At 41.3% G+C, this 18,238-nt stretch overlaps 1 protein-coding gene across 1 annotated transcript in view; it reads right to left on the bottom strand.

Moving 5' to 3' along the window:
- Positions 1 to 418: 418 nt before the first annotated feature.
- LOC104402262 (ankyrin repeat domain-containing protein 26-like) overlaps positions 419 to 18,238 on the bottom strand; it is a gene marked incomplete at its 5' end in the record, with an annotated part of 28,443 nt that continues 10,623 nt past the window's right edge. The window contains 9 exons of the mRNA XM_010010089.1: positions 419 to 570; positions 1,998 to 2,043; positions 9,770 to 10,016; positions 10,704 to 10,939; positions 11,577 to 11,858; positions 12,736 to 12,877; positions 13,280 to 13,392; positions 14,437 to 14,571; positions 15,708 to 15,782. Of these exons, the coding sequence (XP_010008391.1) occupies positions 419 to 570; positions 1,998 to 2,043; positions 9,770 to 10,016; positions 10,704 to 10,939; positions 11,577 to 11,858; positions 12,736 to 12,877; positions 13,280 to 13,392; positions 14,437 to 14,571; positions 15,708 to 15,782 (1,428 nt within the window). The remainder of the gene's footprint in view (positions 571 to 1,997; positions 2,044 to 9,769; positions 10,017 to 10,703; positions 10,940 to 11,576; positions 11,859 to 12,735; positions 12,878 to 13,279; positions 13,393 to 14,436; positions 14,572 to 15,707; positions 15,783 to 18,238) is intronic.

Genomic DNA, 18,238 nt, shown 5'->3' on the forward strand with positions numbered 1-18,238 from the left:
GCTGAAAGCACATCGAATAATATCCTAAGCATTAAAATAACACTGGAAACATTAAAAACACACAGAATGAAAGGATTAAACAGGACAAAGGGAATTCTTTTGTTAAAGCACAGAACACGAGTGGAGTAAAATAATACATCTACATAAATAAGAAACATTTTGACAGTTCCGTCAAACTCAGGACTCAAGATTAGTCAATCTGTTAGGAAAAAATAGATATGGTTCTTACTACGGCTGCAAACCAAAACAACTATGCAGCAATAAACCGATAGGTTAAGTGCAATGTGTTTGACATCCATTTAATAGACAAGTAGTCACACTGCAATAAGCATGTTTTCACATCTGTACTATGGGATGGGAAACCATAGATGCACTATGTAAACAAAATTATTTCCAGAGCTTTTCCCTAGCATTTTGTTCAAATTAGGTAATTTTTGGTTAAAACATCACGGTACTCCTGTATTGCCCTGCAAAGGGGATCCTGGTCAACAACATGGACATTTTTTGAAGATCCATCAGTAGATATCATGGGAGAAGCTCCAGCAGATCCAGTTTCAAGTTCAGCAGTGGCTAGGGAGAAAAGAGAAAAGGTTCCTGGTGTTACTTTTACAGTAGACAGGGCCAAAGATGTTACTGTAAAAACATTATGGGTAACTGGAGAGACTGCAATCCAGAAAGAGATTTAAAAACTTCCAAGGGAACATAACAATGAAAGGGCTAGGCACAAAGGGAGAAACATTTCTTTCTATCTTTGCTTATCAATCAATGGTATTTCTAAAGCTAGCGAAAGAAATTCCAGAGGCTATGCACTGAACATCTCAGGGGATCCACAAATGAGTCCTGCTCAGGGACCAGTGCAAAGTTTAGCCCCCTGCAGACCTCTTCGACCTCAAGTATCTGTTTTCCTTAAACATTCAAACCGGTGATTTACTGGAACACTACTCCTAAAAGACAGCTTCTGCATTCACTGTGACAAACTTCGAAAGCATCTGCCTGTGAAAATGCAAACACCTTTGCTCTGCAGTCAGGCCAGGCCAAGTCTCCCAGCCTGGCACCTTCTCTATGGGGTGTCTTTATAACTTGCCCTGGCAAAACTCTTTCCTCCATGAAAACACATACCCCAGTGAAAGCAAACTTGCCTTTGCCATCTTTCTCCAGTCATCTTTTCCAGACAAGGTCCCCAAACCAAACATACTCTGTGACTCCTAGCAGATGTGCAATTATGTTCAAAATAATACACACGGATGCAATGCAATGGCTTTGTGTCCATTCAGACACATGGAAAGAGCTAGGAAGGTACAGCTGAACACTCTAAATGATTAAAAACATAGAGGAACAGAAGGAAATGCCCTTAGGGTCTACCCATTCTGAAATGGCACCAGTCACTGCAAAGCCACGAGTCTGGAAGAACTATCATGAAACAGGTGGAATTCCTCTTTGGACATATGGCCTTATTTTATGGAGCATGTTTTATGCTATGTACTACAAGCACTCAGCTCATCATTATGTTGTAAACATCGCTCACTGATCTGTTCCTAAAGAAATGGTATCTTTTGCCATTGATTATTCTCGCTTATTTAAAAAGATGGCAACATACAAGCTAAAAATACAAGCAAAAATCAAGAACTAACAGCAGAGAGTGTGTCTGGCATGGTTTAGTGCTGAATGCATTCGATGTATATGGAAGGAGAAGCGATGACTGAAATCTATAGAATCTTCTCTCAGGCCTTCTTTTATGTTTGATGTGCTTGAGGATTAACTCTGGGTGTGGTAAACAGGTTAGTTTTCTTTGTGCTTGTTATTTTTCAGGCAACTGTATAACATTTTACACAATATTTTGGTAAGCAGGAGGTTTTCACATTGACATCCAAACTGGAAAGTTAGCAGAAAAAAACCCTGTGCTTAGCATGGGAACTTGACAGCTTTCAAGCCATTATTTGCAAGAGTTAGGAACAGTCATCTTTTTCCTTAAAAACACTCCCAACATGACACATTACCCTGTTCAAGTTCTTTAGTGATTTTTTCATCCAGTTCCTGCCGTACCTAGAAACATACAGAAAATTATATTAAGTTACAGTTTTGTAATATTAAACTTCTAAAACATTGTTAAAAACTTAAAAAATCATCCCAAATAGAGACATCTTAGTTTGGGGTTAGAGGTTTGATTTTCAATGAAGAGAACCTCCTGGTCAGCCAGGCTGTAGCATTCTCATTGCTGAGCAACATTAACCATAGCACAATGATCTGTAACTCACCAGCTGGATTTTAACTGGGCATTTAAAAAATATACAGGAAGAATACACAGTGGAGTTATTTACAATGAAGGTGTGGCTAAAGTCTAGCATCAAATACAAGAGCAGAACATCAGCTTATTGCCGAGATATGTACAAATGCCACTCATAGGGACAAATTCAGTTGACTTCTGTAGCTTCATAAGAGTAAAGATGCAGTAGCAGCTGCCACAGAACTGACATACACTGTTGTATAGAAAAAAAACATGCAATATTCTTTTCTCCACCTTAGGATGGAGAATTAAAAGAGCTCCTACAGATGATGCAAAGATTTTTCTTTATTGTTATTGCAAATACCATGACACACACATAAAAATAGAAGCACACACAATTTTTTCTTGTGAACTTTCTAATAAACAAAGATAACAACAGCTACAGCTTCTACACAGCAAGTGCTGTGGGGTTTATTATGTAACCAAAATCTGCTTTGATCACTAGAAAGGAGCACTTCTCCTTTCTCCCCTAGAAGGTGGTTACTGCTACCAATGAAGTTATTCTCTCTTATGATTCTGACTTCAAAGTCTCCATAAGACAAAATCAGATATTTTGAGAGTTGCAGTCCAAGCACTATAAGCTGTTGTTTATATTTGATGATACTTGTGACTCCTGCATTTCTTCCACCAAGTTTGTGACACGCAGAAGTGAATTTCAAAACAGATTATCATACAGCTTCCCAGCATGTGATGTCCATGAAGATGCTGAAGGGCTTGGACCATGTGAGCTATGTGGAGAGGCTGAGAGCTGTGACTGTTTCTTTACGCGAGTAGAGAAAGCTCAGAGGGACCTTACTTATGTGTATACATACCTGGTGGGTGGAAGTAAACAAGATGGAACCATAATCTCAATGGTGCCAAGTAAAAGAGCAAGAGGAATGGGCACAAATCAAAATAGAGGAAAAGCCACTTTAACATAATGATTATTTTTCTTTTTTTTCTTTTCTCTTTGAAATTGTAGGCATGGTCAAACACTGGATCAAGTTGTCCAGAAAAGGCTGTGAAGTGTCCATCCTTGGAAACGTACAAAACCTGGCCGAATATAACCCCAAGCAACCTTCTATGGCTGACTTTTCTTTGAGCAGGGGTGAGGTTGGAGTAGATGACCTTTGTAGACCCCTTCCACCCATTCTGCGATTCTCTGATTTTACCACTGAATCCCTGGGGGGATTAAGCATTTATATTATGAAATGAGCAGGCTCATCTAGTAACATACCGACAGCAAAAAAAGAACCATAAACCCTGTACAATGTACTCAAAAGGCCATAGAGAGCAAGAGCTTCAGGAAAGGAAGCACTCTGCATACTTTCACAAAAGGAGCACTAACAGACAGTAACTCTAAGGGCCAAAGAAGCGAACCCATAAGCCAGCGAAGCGGAGAGAAGGGCTGTCTCTCCAGACTGCAGGGATAGCTGTGACCAAATTCACTACATCTCCAGACTGGAATAGTGTGTGTCTTCACAGCTAGAAGAGAGGAACATGGAGCTGAAAGAACAACAGAAAAGGATCACCCAAATCTCTAATTGTTTTCAAACAGGTACAAGCAGCAGCAAAGTCCTGGGGAGAAGGGATCCCCTCACACTCAAAATGAAACATAGGTAACAAAAAAACCAGGAAAACTAATGCCTAGATCATAAGATGAATCCTAAGCAAAGCAGTAGGAGTTGAGCTGTTAGAAGAAACCACCTTCCCTGGTTTCTGGAGCCTTCACAACGATCAGAAGGTCCACAGGACCCTCCACAACATGTGCAAATGAATCAAGAGAAAAAAAGATCTTGTTTTCCTCTTACTTATTAAACTAACATCTTTGTGATTTTCATCCACAACTGAGAAAAGAGAAATAGGTGGAAGCCAACACACACTGATTTCTGATAAGGGAATAAGAACCAGGCAAAATACACCTCTGAGGACTACAACTTGCCTCCACTGTTCCCCTCCCCCTCAACCCCCTAGAAAAAGCATCACAGTTGACTATCCCAAAGCTCCTGAGCAGGTACTTCTCATCTCACTGCACATCTCTTCAGGCTGCAACATACTGGTTTTCCTTGCAGCAGTCACCTTCTCAAGAACTCTTTTTCAGAAAGCGGTGTTGACTTAGTAGTTACCCACAAGGGTTGCTTGAGCACAGAGTAAGTTGGATTCCGTAAGATTCCATGAGATGATATTCAGCGACTAGGAACTCAACTTCGGAACAGTACTGGTACTTCAGACACAACCACTGTTACTACCAAGAACTTTTTGAATATCAGAACTGGCAAGGAGGGTAAACCAGCCTACTCCTATAGGTTAAGAAGTTCCATTGTAACAGATGAAATCCATACACTGTCATCTTACAGATGGTTAACTACCACAGAAGCCATAATATTGCAAATACATAAAGCATGAAAGTACTCTACAGCAGTCCTTCTTTCACTTGGACAAACCAACATGTTAAAAAATCAGGAAAATGTGAATGCATCAGTAAGTTTTAATTGAAACCTAACAGCTTAAACAGACAAAATATTCTAGTATCAAATACCACCCAACATTATACAATACTGGCCACAAACCTTGTCACATATCTGGCTGCAGAGAAGAAAGAAGAGATTTTTGATTAAGGAGCCAAAGAAGAAAAAAAATGACCTTAAGTTCAAAGCTCTTCAGTGAGAAATAAGAACATGGCCTACATGTTAATGAAGCAAGTAAAAAAGCTAACAGAGACTGCTACAATACAAGAGTGCAGATGGAAAACAAAATCCGAAAAGGAACAGAAATTGAGACAGAGTAGGAAGCAGACATTCCCTTTCTCATGTTATTTATGAAAACTGGTTTCATAAATCCACTAATTCACACTGACTGCAGGTAGCAGAGTTCACTATTATTTTGTGTTTCAAGACACGCACATTCATTTTCGCCAGCCTTTGGCACAGCTGTTAGGATTTAAGTTTGGCATTTATTAAACCTAACAATAGGACTCCAGTCCCAAAATCTCCTTGCACCACTTGCAGCAGATATTCCTCACCTTGGTCTATGGACTAAGGCTGCAGTTCCAAAATTATAGTACACAGGACACTAGCAGTACCTTCTATTTGTGTTTCATTTCATCTGCTTGACTCAGTTTAGTTCTGGGTGGTGACATACCAATTCATGAGCAATTTGGGAGTCAGTAGACTAGATCACTAAAAGACAAAAAGACCCTGTCTAATATCTCTTTACTCCTGTAAAGGACAGAAAATACACATATACATCGTTATTATGACACAAATCTTACTATGAAACAAATTTCAGCCAACCTCCTTCCAGAACATAATGAACTGCTAGTCACTACTTGTCACTGCTTGTAATTACATGCATAGAATTTTTAAAGTAGTTGTCATCTATTCCTCATTACTAAAATAATAAAATTAAATATAATAAAATCTAATAAAAATTATAACAACCATAAACCCCAGACATTTGCATGTGATTGGGGTTTTACTGGTTAATGAGCTTGTGTCAGTATGAACTTTTTTGTATTTTTCAAGGTATTTCTGCACTTCCATTTCAAGGTTATTAATTTCTGTAGCATATATATCTGATAAGGGGGAAGGGGCTATACTGTAATGGAACACATTTCTTTATTCTAAAAAATAAATAATAAAACATAGAATGCTCATTTTTTACTGAGCTTGCAACACAACCATCTTCAAAATATAAGTCTATATGCGTAATCACTGACATTGGCCATCATGTTAAGTAGCAGTTTAGGAAAACTGATATATCTTTCAAACCTTTAAACTCCACATTCCTTAGTTATATCTAAAAGAAGCAGCTGTTTCCACTTGCTAGAGGAGCACTTCTTCCTCTTGTTTGCAACCAGCATCATTTACTAATGTTTTTTCCAACAGCTGTACGGACAAATAATTAATAACCGGCATTTTGAATAATAGCAGGGTGATGTGTTTTCACCCCCTTGCCCCAGAAGCTATTTCAAAGCTTTTGCACAAACCAAATTTACATAAACATCCTTCTCTTAAGAATGGCATGTCCTCTACCTCAGATAGTCTTTCTCACCTTGAGGAAACTACTGTGAGAAACACCAAATCTGCACAGAGAGCTTTGACTAAAAAAAGAAGTGCAAGACGACTACCTGAGGCACACTGCAATTTAAGCTCCTTAACTCCCTGTGATTATGAGCTTTGGTACCATTAGCATTTGTAACCTCCAGCCAAGAATTTGTAACCTCCAGCTTGAATTTGAAAGCAAGACAAGTTCTGTAGAAGGGAACCAGGTTACTGGAAAAAAATTGGGAGGCATACTTGAAGTGAACAGTGAAGTACAGAAAAGACTTAAGGGTCAGAGAAACTCCTCCATCTTTAAATAATCTGATAAACAGGCAGAGTACTAAGCAGCATAACCAGCAAAGTGCTTCAAAATAGACTAAAACTGCCATCTCTGAATTCTTTCCTTCTATTCCCTCTTGTCTCCAGAACAGCACAAGTTTCCTGCAGAAATAACAGCATCTGGTAATTTTGCATTTGGAAATTGACTGAGGTTCACCACCCATTACTGTATGACAGAGGGATACATGCAGTTTTCCCCTTTTGTTACTTCCTGACTTAAAGCCTTATGTCCAATTAAATCCTCTTTTTTTAGACACATGTTAAGAACCCTTACTTTCAGTTCCTCAGAGATATGGTATGGCTTTAAACACTGTTAATGACATACTGCACCCAGTTGAGGAAAATTAAGCCAGCAGTTCTAGGTGAAATACCCAATTAGATGCATGTCCTTCAGCAACTACTGCACCTCTGAGAACCCTGTTACTTTTTCCTGAAGGACTCTGAAAAAGAAAATCAGGTTTTAAGACTTGTCTGAATATACTGAACTGTACTCTTGGCCTGAAGTCACCAAACTGTGACTTGGGGCTACACAGAGTGTGCGATTACAATTAGTCTCAGTTGTCCCTAACTGCCAATTACAGAAAGAAGTATCACAAACGGATGTGCAGCTGGATTTAGTATCAGGAAGATATACGAGACACATGCTCTGAAAAGAAACTAAGACACACTAAGAACAGTATCACCATTCTCAGACCTAATGCATGCTTTTCTTGGAATCAGCTCAAATGTTCTTCACAAGTAGATTTGGGAATCATGCTTCACAAGGCAGTTGAAGCAGCCTATATACCAATTTGAAACATGCATTTGCATATTATTAGCAACTGGATAAAACCAATAAGCTACGAAATAGCCTTTTAAAATATTTCTGCAATACACTTAAGGAAAGCTAGTAAACCAGTAAAGGTATCTATCTTGATATTGACAAAACTTTGAGATGCCCAGTGTTCCAATTTCTTCTGGAATTAAAATGGATAGGACCACCTGGAGAATGTTACTGTAATTCAGCTAAGAAGCACTTAGTACTCCCACTTTCTTTCCCTTCCTTCACTGTCTTTTTTTGGTGTTTACTGTTATTCTTCAAAAAAGGCATAGCTGTTAACACTTTCAACCTAGGGCAGCTTTTTTTCCCTAAAAGCAGGATGGTTTCCTCCTTTGCCTTTTTATTTGTTTAACAACTTGCTCCCATCTTTCCGTCACTTCTTTTCCTCACTTGTTCCCTGCTCCCTATCCGTCTTGTCCCTTTGTCCTGGCCTTCTCCTTATTTCACTTTTGAGGTGGTCCCCTCAAAATCTTGCCTCCTTTCCACTGCTTGCATGGAGAATAGCCCCTGCAGACACTACAATACTAACTGCTTCCCAAGTTCTTCCTGTAATGTATGTCCACCTCTCTGACCCAAAAAAAACGCATTCACAGCAATACAAGAAAGTTCATCTCTGTAACTACAACTGCTACGCGTTATGTATACTGCTTTGTCTGGTTTTGTTACCTTTGTTGTTGGGTGGTTGGTTTTTTTTCCTTCTTAAACCAGATGCAGTTTGGAGACACATTGTTTAAATGGGTTCTTTCCAATGTGGGTGGCACCACTGAACTAAGATTGACTTCAAACAAATACCTCTCACATTCATTCAACAACAGACTACGCAAGGGACAGAACACTGAATAGAGAAGCTCCTCCATGCCTCAATCTTATGCAAAGTGGGAAACTGATTACACCTTTTGACAGGTGCTTTCAAATCTCATAATGTTCACCATTCTGTGAGGGATATGCTATCACACTGACTGCTAATTACAGGGCAATCCTGGGCAAGAGGTATTGCAGAGGTTGCAGCAATGCTGCAAAATTAGAAATCTGTAAAAACTTCCTGAGGAGCAGCTAATTTTACCCTCTCTTGTAGTAACACATAGCAGGAACTACAAAACCAAATGCCTTCTATGCACAGTATATGTACAGCACTGTAATGTAAACTTATGCAATCCCGTTCATATCATGCTATTTATGAAGCATCTCTTTGTTGGTATTAATGTACTAAAACAAGTTCCAGTGAAGAAACTGCTAGAATAAAGATCAGTAAAGAAGGAAAAGATGTCTCAAACAAAGATGTCTAACGGGATTTCACACTCATGATAAAGTTAGCTGGTTTAAATACACACTATACATTAAAATTTAATGAAAAACTTCGCTGGGAACTTTCTATGTCACAGTATTCTTGACCAAAGTTTCTTTTCTAAAAGAATGTAGTTACACAATTCATTACTTAGATTTCAGTATTTGTTGGTCTCTGAGCATTTCTGGAAATTTGTACAACCCTGATGACCAAAAGTCTTCATCCCTACCACCTATAGCTGTGTACTGTTTTGATCATTAGCAGTTGTTTTGACATATCAGACCACATGCTTTGGATCTATAAATGGATTCTAACTTTACGCTAAAAAGCATTACCTTGCTTATGGATACTTTTTAGCAGTAGTTGAGAACACTATTTCAAAATAGGCAGCGTGTGCTTGCAGCCCAGAAAGCCAATCGTATCCTGGGCTGTATCAAAAGAAGCATGACCAGCAGGTCAAAGGAGGTGATCCTGCCCCTCTACTCTGCTCTTGTGAGACCTCACTTGGAGTACTGTGTACAGTTCTGGTGTCCTCAACATAAAAAGGACATGGAGCTGTTGGAGCAAGTCCAGAGGGGGGCCACGAGGATGATAAGAGGACTGGAGCACCTCCCATATGAAGACAGGCTGAGAAAGTTGGGGTTGTTCAGCCTGGAGAAGACAAGGCTGCGTGGAGACCTCATAGCAGCCTTCCACTATCTGAAGGGGGCCTACAAGGATGCTGGGGAGGGCCTACAGTGGTAGGACAAGGGGTAATGGATTTAAATTTAAACAGGGGAGGTTTAGATTAGATCTAAGGAAGAAGTTCTTCACAGTGAGGGTGGTGAGGCACTGGAATAGGTTGCCCAAGGAAGTTGTGAATGCTCCAACCCTGGAGGTGTTCAAGGCCAGATTAGACAGAGCCTTGGGCGACATAGTTTAGTGTGTGGTGTCCCTGCTCATGGCAGGGGGGTTGGAACTAGATTATCTTAAGGTCCTTTCCAACCCCAACTATTCTATGATTCTATGAAAATGCTTACCTTAGCCACATAGGATTCAACCCTGTTTCTTGATGACAGTGCGTTCCAGGTTGGACTTAGGAAGCTTCCTCCTAGACTTAGACTTCTGTTCAGTGTCAAATTGTTGCCAATATGTCCCAGTTCAGCTGAATAGTGGACTGGACTTTCAGCCAGACCTCCGCTGACAATGCTGCTTGTGAATAAAGATTTGTTCCTACGGCGCTCCTGAAGGAGCTTAGCGTTGGCTTCTGCTAGTCTCTCATTAGCTCTGAAACATTCAGAAACAAAGAGTCACCTTTGGTAGTAACACTTCTGCAAAGTTACCCTCCAGGTCTATGGCTATTATTTGACTTTTGAAGGTGGAAGGGATTAAAAGCATCCAAAACAAGAGCATCATTTGATCCGAGTTTTTTGGAGCTTATTCCTAAGAAGTCACACTACCTGCAAGGAGCAACAAGAGTTACCAACATTTACGACTGAAAGCCATATCAACTGCATAAAAACTATGGGCTACCCTCCCTTTCCCAGGGAAAGCTCAAACCTCAGACACACTGCTAAAATGGAGTTAAAAAGATTCTTTTTTTGTTTTCTTCACAGAATCAAATTCTGTTCTAAATTGGCCGATCCTTATCCAAGCAATTAGGGACCTGAAATTTATTTTTTCTGCCATATGCAGAAGAGGAGGAGGAGATGACTAGAGACTGAAAAAAAGTCTGCGTGTAAAAACACAATGAACTTAAAAGATACCCTATTAATGCCATGATCAGTGGTACTGTCAAAACACTAAAGAGACGGCTCTAATGAAGAGGAAGGGTCTTAAGGTACTTTCCTAACAAATATGCCATCTTACGCATACATACGTAACACTGACCAGATGTAGAAGAGGGATTTTAAGAGAAAAATGCATGAGGAAAAAGTAGTATCTTATTCCCACCGCAAAAAAGCATGCACTTACCTTTCCAGTTTACTTCCTAGGCGTCTTCTAATTTTTACTTCCTCCAGATACAGCTCTTTGTACCTTTCCACTTCCACATGAGTGGATTCTTGTTGAAAAATACTGTCTTGTTGGGTACTTTTTATCCTGTCCAATTCACATTCAAGATCTCTTATTCTATGCTTTAGCTGGTTTCTCAGAGAAGCATGATGACTGGTTCTGATTTGTTCTAATCTGTCCTGGGAAGCTGCCTGTGCCTGAAACAGATAATGCACTTTCAACCACTACAAAGAAAAAGAGAACTCTCCCCGCTAGTCAATTGCACATACTCAATTTCAGAGGCCTAGCTTTACTCAGTGAGGCAAGTGTGCCTCCTCACTACCATCAGCCATCAAGGTGGAACTCTGGAAATACCGTATGAGATGATTTAGCACTATTTCTAGTCAAAGCTACTCATGAAAGAACAATGTCTCTATAAGACAGGGCATATAGAAGAGGATTCCTATAAGTTACAATACCCATTTCAAGGATGAGCAGCAAGAACAAGACCAGTGTACAGCGATAGTCCCCAAAACCTGCAAACTGGAAATGTACCTTGGGCAAGCTGTTGCTTCAGGGAACTGCCAGCACATTGCATACACATAAAAACACTCTGGCCCAACCATATTCCCTTCTCCCACCACACTCCAGGAAAGACAGCACTAACATACAGAATCAGGCACTAAAACTAAAATACTAGAAAATGATGACCACAACAGAAATCTGTAATAGCAACCACCAGAAAAGACAGCACTAACATACAGAATCAGGCACTAAAACTAAAATACTAGAAAATGATGACCACAACAGAAATCTGTAATAGCAACTACAGACACATGTGAGAAATTCACTTACCTGCAAAAACAGATTGACTTCTTCTAGCTTTTGTCTTATTTCATGTGCAGCTCGTTCCTCTATCTCTCTTTTGTACTGCTCTAGCTGGCTGCGATCCACCATGTTAGTCTCCAAATGATGTTTGAGGTTAGCCACCTCTTCTTTCAGCTGGCATTTGCTCTTCTCCAGTTTTTCATGGTTCTCACGCATTGTGGACAAATCTTCTTGCAAATTGTGATTTTGTGCTTGTAGCTGTATGCATTTCTTAGACTCTTTCTCCAGCTGCTGGGAAAGGTCACCAACCTGTAGACAGGGGGGGGGCAGAAAGTGATGAAGGGATTGGCCATCAAGATTGTAGTTATCATCTGCTAATTCAGTATTGAAACTACAGTGAAGCCAGGAACTTCTTTTAAAACAAGAACAGCTTTCACATAATTTCTGGTAGCATTCCTCAGGTTCCACATCATGTCCTGGGAAACAGCGACACCATTTAGAAAAGCAAAACCTGAATTGCCTCCCTCTCAACTCGTGCCTAAGAGAGGGCTCAGGAGCTGATTTTGGGCAAAGCCAACTTCATACAGTTGTTTGATTTGCAGCACTGTTACTCCCCTCTCTTCCAGAGAAGGGATCCACCTGTGAGACCTTGAAGATGCTGCTGCAGCCTCAAGCTGCAGACAGGCCTGTGCCAGGCCTTGCTGATCTCAGCCCCAACCCTCTATCATGGATGTGACAAACTGCTAGGATGGCAGACCTGCCCATTCCTATGGACTGGACTGGCAATCTGCACTCCTGGTGAGCCTGCCTGCTGTCATGGGGCCTGCTCTGCCTTGCTCAGTGAGGGCCCATGGGACTGCTACCTGGCCTGTGAGGTCACAGACCCTGCCAGCCTTGGTGTCACTCTTGGCTTGCCCTTGATGTTCCCTTGCAGATACTGCTCTGCACATAATTTTTCTTCTTTATTCATCATATCATCATTTATTCATCACTATCAGTATTTTAGTTATTTATAACTGGGATCATAGAAAAAGCATCAAGAAAACACAATCAATTCCAAAATACAGCCAAGAAAGAAACAAAAAGAAGAAAAGTAAAACAAAAAACAACACCGAGAAAAGGAATAACACAGGTTTCAAGAGGAAAAATACCACAACTGCATAAACCTAAACAAACCAGAACTCACCTTTGTTCTTAATCTACCAAGTTCATTGACCATTTCAGAATACCTGTTCTTCACTTCTCCCTGCAAATTAAGCTGGAACTCCATCTCTCTCTCCTCATATACTCTTACTTTCTTCATAGCTCTGCTCAGAAGCCTCTTCAATCTGCAAATTGGTAAAAAAAAACCCTATGAAGCTCAGGAAGAAGCATCCTCTTTCACATACTCTTGTGTAAACAGTGCAGGCATGGCGTGCAGGCATGGCTTGCTTCACCTTTAATGGACTTGGCACACTGGGAATTACTGAGAAAAACCAGCATTCCTGTGCCGCAAATCACCTGGAGGTTCCAAATTTCATGTGAAAAGACGATTGAAAGACTTCCCTTCCCCCAGGGTAAGTACAGGGCAACCTGCCTTTGCAGTTCTGGCAGCTATGGAAAACTATAGGCTCATGCACTGAAGTGCCTGGCAAGAAGTAAGGTGAGGCTCGAATTGGCTCACAAACTGTTATGTACACCTATTTGTACACTGAAGTTCAATAACACTTCACCATGCTAAGAAACCACACCTCTTACAGTCTTTCTGCAGTTCAATGTTTCTTTTCATTTCTTGATCCAGACGTAGCTCAACTGGGCGTTTCAACTCTAGCAGCTTCTTCACTTTCTTTCTTTCATTCTCACACTTTCAAAACAGAAAGGACACATGACACACAGAGCATAGGAACAGTGCAGTATGTGCATCTAGCCTTTTCCAGAAAGAAGCTGCATTATGTCTCTGTTAGCCTAGTTCCACAAAATGTCAAGGGACAGAATTCCTGAGAACAGTTAATTACTTCAGGTTTTACAACAAACAGGCCAATAGCTAACAACAGAAACAGATGCCCCCACTGACACTAGGGCCACTCTCTTCTAATGCTTCAAGGCAAAATGCTGGAAAAGGTGCTGGAGAACACTTCTGGCAGCTCCTTTGCTCATAGCAGGGATTATGTAGGTATGCACATCATAGGATAACAGAGATCAATCTATAGCTTTCACAGGACCTTCAATGACCAAAAGGCAGGGACTTATGGAGAAATATGATCTTTTAGAGTTCTTCAGTGCTTTATTCCCTGCTACCATTACTTCCATCTCTTCTTTCTGGGTATTTACTTACTGACATCTTCCTCTTGGCATTTTCTCACCCAAACCAGAGGAGAGGTGGTAATTGTTTTGACTTTGTACTTCCATTTTTCTTCTACAGAAAAGGTAAAAAGGGAAAGATTGCCCCATGGAAACTGGCAGCCATTTCTTGCTTCCCAAGCACTAGTTCATTTGCCCAGTATTCCTTCAGTACAGATTTCTGCAAGGCTTTTAAGCTCCTGCTACCCTGAAGACATGCACCAGCTCCTTGAAGCACTGCACTGGAAACGTGAAGCATTTTAACACTGCCCAGGAACCAAGGAGTTAGAAAATGATCAGAAGGAATCCAAGACCTGGGGAACTGTGGCCTTATTTGATGTGCTCAACTGATAGCAAACCACACTGGGAACTCTTCCTAATAGAACTGCTGCAGAATTTACAGAAAGATACCCAACTAGCTTTTCCTGGATGACTCCCAAAAGACAAGATACTCAGAGCTTGAATGACAGGGATAATGGAAAAAAGCAGAGTATGCAAGAACTCAGCAAAAAGGTGGACACAGTTCTCTGGGTATTGACTAGCTGTCTGGAGAATTTTCTGGGCTCACCTGCTCCAGGAGTTCAGCCTTTTCCCTGTCAAGCTGAGCAACACGCTCTTCAAGGTGTGATCTTGACTTCAATTGCTCTTCCCACATGCTGTGCAAGTCATCTGATGTCAGACCCAGCACATTCTGCTTTTGTGTCTATGAAAACAAAAGCAACAAAAGAAAATCTAAGGTGACCAGAAGGACAACACTGCAACAGAGAGCAGCAACGTAAATGGAAACAGGCCTAAGCGCTCCTTTCCCCACCCAAAATGCACGGTTAAGCTTAATGCACTTAAAACATAACCAAGAATAGCAGCTGAACCTGGTGGAAAGAATGAACGCTCTAGAAGTAGCAAGATAGGTTGCAGCTTTGGGGGATGACACACGCACACACACAAAACTGCCCTACAACTTTCTTCCAAAGGTCATCTGGGGTTCCTAACAATACATACTTTGTAAGGTAAGAATTCTGTTAGTGCCCACCACAGAAAATGCTCTACCCTCATGGCTTCTGTAACAGCTGTACATGTCCCAGGAGTAAGAAAATGTTTTCAAATCAGCAATGCTATTTATGTTTCTACCCAAAGGGAAAAAGTTCTGCCCAACAGATGCATCTGATTTTTGATGCACAGGAACAGAATTCGCTGATTCAGTTCAAGTATAAAGAAGGCAAGTTGACTAGATGCTTTCAGTGGCATTCTGTAATGCAAGAAAAAAAAAAAATATGTAAAAGATGTCTAATGATCTCCAGAAAGTCATGAAAACCTTAGCACAAAGGCTCAGATAAAAAAAAAATCCTTAGGGTGTACAGCTTTCTCAAGAAAGTGTCCTTACAGAGTAGTGAAATGCTGCCTCTTATGACAGAAACTAACATGGTCTCAAGGGAAAGCTCTGAAATAGCTGCAAAGATAACATGGATCTCTCCAGTCCAGTCTCCTCTTGCAGCTTTCAACCACAAATCTATCTCCCTCTGCCCACATCATTCATCCTGTTCATCATCTGCCACAGTTTAACTCCAGGAGGCAGCTAAGCACAACACAGCCACTTGCTCATTCCCCTAGGGGGATGGGAGATAGAATTCACCAGACGAATCATGCTGATGAACACAAGTTCTTGCAGCAGGGGAATGAGGAAACGTACAACCTTTTCCCTTGAGAGTTCTTTGCCCTAAACCTATAAGGGTATTTTTCAGCTTAACTGTGCCTACACAGCCCACCTGGTCTTTTCATTAACTACCTGCACACAAAATATTCCAAGACTAAATCAGTCATTCACAGAAGACAGTCATGTACCTGCTGGTGGTGGTCCTCTGCAGCTGCCTGTGTTGTCCGTAAGCTAGTTAACAAGTCTTCTAGAAGGTTATGAACCTACAGAAGCATTAAAAGAAGCAAGAAGATGCACTATGACTTTCCAGACTGAAGTTTACACCTCATTACCAGAAATAAATATTACATCCCCCTCTTCACCTCTTAATTTCTATACTATTTACATGCACCACCAATGACCAAAACAGCCATAGTTTGATGCCACTATAAAATTGTTAGCAGTCATCAGCTCTGTTTTTTTGCCTCTGAGAGAGAGAACACCATGCAGGTGGTGTTACAAAGTCTCTTCAGTGGAATCAGGCAGAAGTAGCTTTTCCCATCCACAGTACATTTGGAAACCAAAGGGAAGGATCAGCATCATGACTGCATTCCCTCTTCTCTTATCAGTATCAGTACATCACAAAGTTCAACTTTCACATGCAGTTATTTTCAAAATCTATTCAGTCCTAATAAGAAACTACACTCGTAACAAGAACTCTAGTTCACTGGTTACAATACAAAAATAATTTGCTTCATACAGGCCACAGATAAAAGCAGCTTATCTAAGCTAAAATTAACCTTTTATTAAAATTAGAGGCAGTGGGAAATTCCAAGACTCGCACCAAGTTCTGCAAATGATACCACAGGCATTTCTCTTCTCTCTTTCATGAAAACAAAACACATACCAAGTGGCCAAAGGAAAAGCAATTCTGCACAGCAAAAACTTTGGGGAGTATAAATTTTATTCCAGTCTGATGATCCCAGTCAGGCCTCCAGCACAAAGTGCTTGCCATCAATATCCCCTGTAGAATTTCCATGAATTAACTTGATGAATACCTTTAATGATTCTCAGGGCAGTGAGAAGGGCATGCAGCAAACTCACTGTCCTGGACTTCAAGAGAGCACACTTTGGCCTCTCCAGGAACCTGCTCAGTGAGGTTCCATGAGATAAAGCCCTAGAGGGTGGGGGGGCCCAAGAATCCTGGCTGATATTCAAGGATCACATGCTCCAAGATCAGGAGTGTTGTGTCTCGACTAGAAGGAAATGCAGCAGGAGGGCCAGGAGGCCTTCATGGATGGATAGAGAGCTGCTGAGAAAACCTGGAAGTGAAAAAAGCTTATAAAAGGTGGAAGTGAGAACAGGTGGTCTGGGAAGAATACAGGGATATTGTCCAGGATATTGTACAGGTAGCTAGGGATATTGTCCAGGTAGCTAGAGATCATAATGGTCAGGAAAGTTAAGGCCCAGTTAGAACTGAGTCTGGCCAGGGATGTCAACAATAACAGGAAAGGCTTCTGTAGGTATGTTTCTAACAAAAACCAGACCAGGGATAATGCGGGCCCTCTCCAGAAGGAAATGGGAGAACTGGCTACCTTGGATTTGGAGAAGGCTGAGGTTCTTAACAACTTCTTTGCCTCAGTCTTCACCAGCAAATGCTCTCACCATGTCACTCAAGTTTTGGAAGACAGATGCAGGGACTGTGAGAATGAAGACCTTAGGCCCACTGTAGGAGAGAATCAGGTTCAAGATCGTCTTAAGAACCTGAATGTGCAAAGTCCATGGGACCTGATGAAATCCATCTGCGGGTCCTGAAGGAGCTGGTGAATGATGTTGCTAAGCCACTGTCCACCATATTTGAAAAATCATGGCAGTCAGGTGAAGTTCCTGATGACTGGAAAAAAGGAAATATAACTCCCATTTTCAAGAAGGGGAAAAGGAAAGACCCGGGAAACTACAGACCAGTCAGTCTCACCTGTGCCAGGCAAGATCATGGAGCAGATTCTCCTGGAAAACATGCTGAGGCACAAGCATGGCTTCACTAAGAGCAAATCATGCCTGACCAATGCGGTGGCCTTTTATGAAGGGGCTGCAGAACTGACGGATAGGGGCAAAGCAGTTGACATAATTTTCTTGGACTTGTGCAAAGTGTTCAATGCTGTTCCACACGACATCCTTGTCTCTAAATTGGAGGGACATAAATTTGATGGATAGACCACTCGGTGGATAAAGAATTGGCTGGATGGCTGCACACAAAGAGTTGCAGTCAACAGCTCAATGTTCAATTGGAAACTGGTAACGACTGGTGTCCATCAGGGGTTGGTGTTGGGACCAATCCTGTTCAACATCTTTGTCAGTGACATGGACAGCTGGACTGATGCGCCCTCACCAGTTTGCTGATGACACCAAGCTGTGTGGTTTGGTGGATAAGTTGGAGGGAAGGGATGCCATCCAGAGGGACCCTGACACACTTGAGTGGTGGGCCAGTGCCAACCTCATTAAGTTCAACCAAGCCAAGTGCAAAATCCTACACCCAGGCCAGGGCAATCCCAGGCAAAGCTAGAGGTTGGGTGTAGAAGTGATTCAGAGCAGACCTGTAGAGAAGGACTTGGGAGTGTTGGTTGATGAGAAACTGAACATGAACTGCAGTGTGTGCTCACAGCCCAGAAAGCCAACTGTATCCTCGGCTGTATCAAAAGAAGCATGACCAGCAGGTCAAAGGAGGTGATCCTGCCCCTCT

Source organism: Nestor notabilis, unplaced genomic scaffold, assembly GCF_000696875.1.
Source record: "Nestor notabilis isolate BGI_N333 unplaced genomic scaffold, ASM69687v1 scaffold3640, whole genome shotgun sequence".
Taxonomy (NCBI): Eukaryota; Metazoa; Chordata; class Aves; order Psittaciformes; family Psittacidae; genus Nestor; species Nestor notabilis.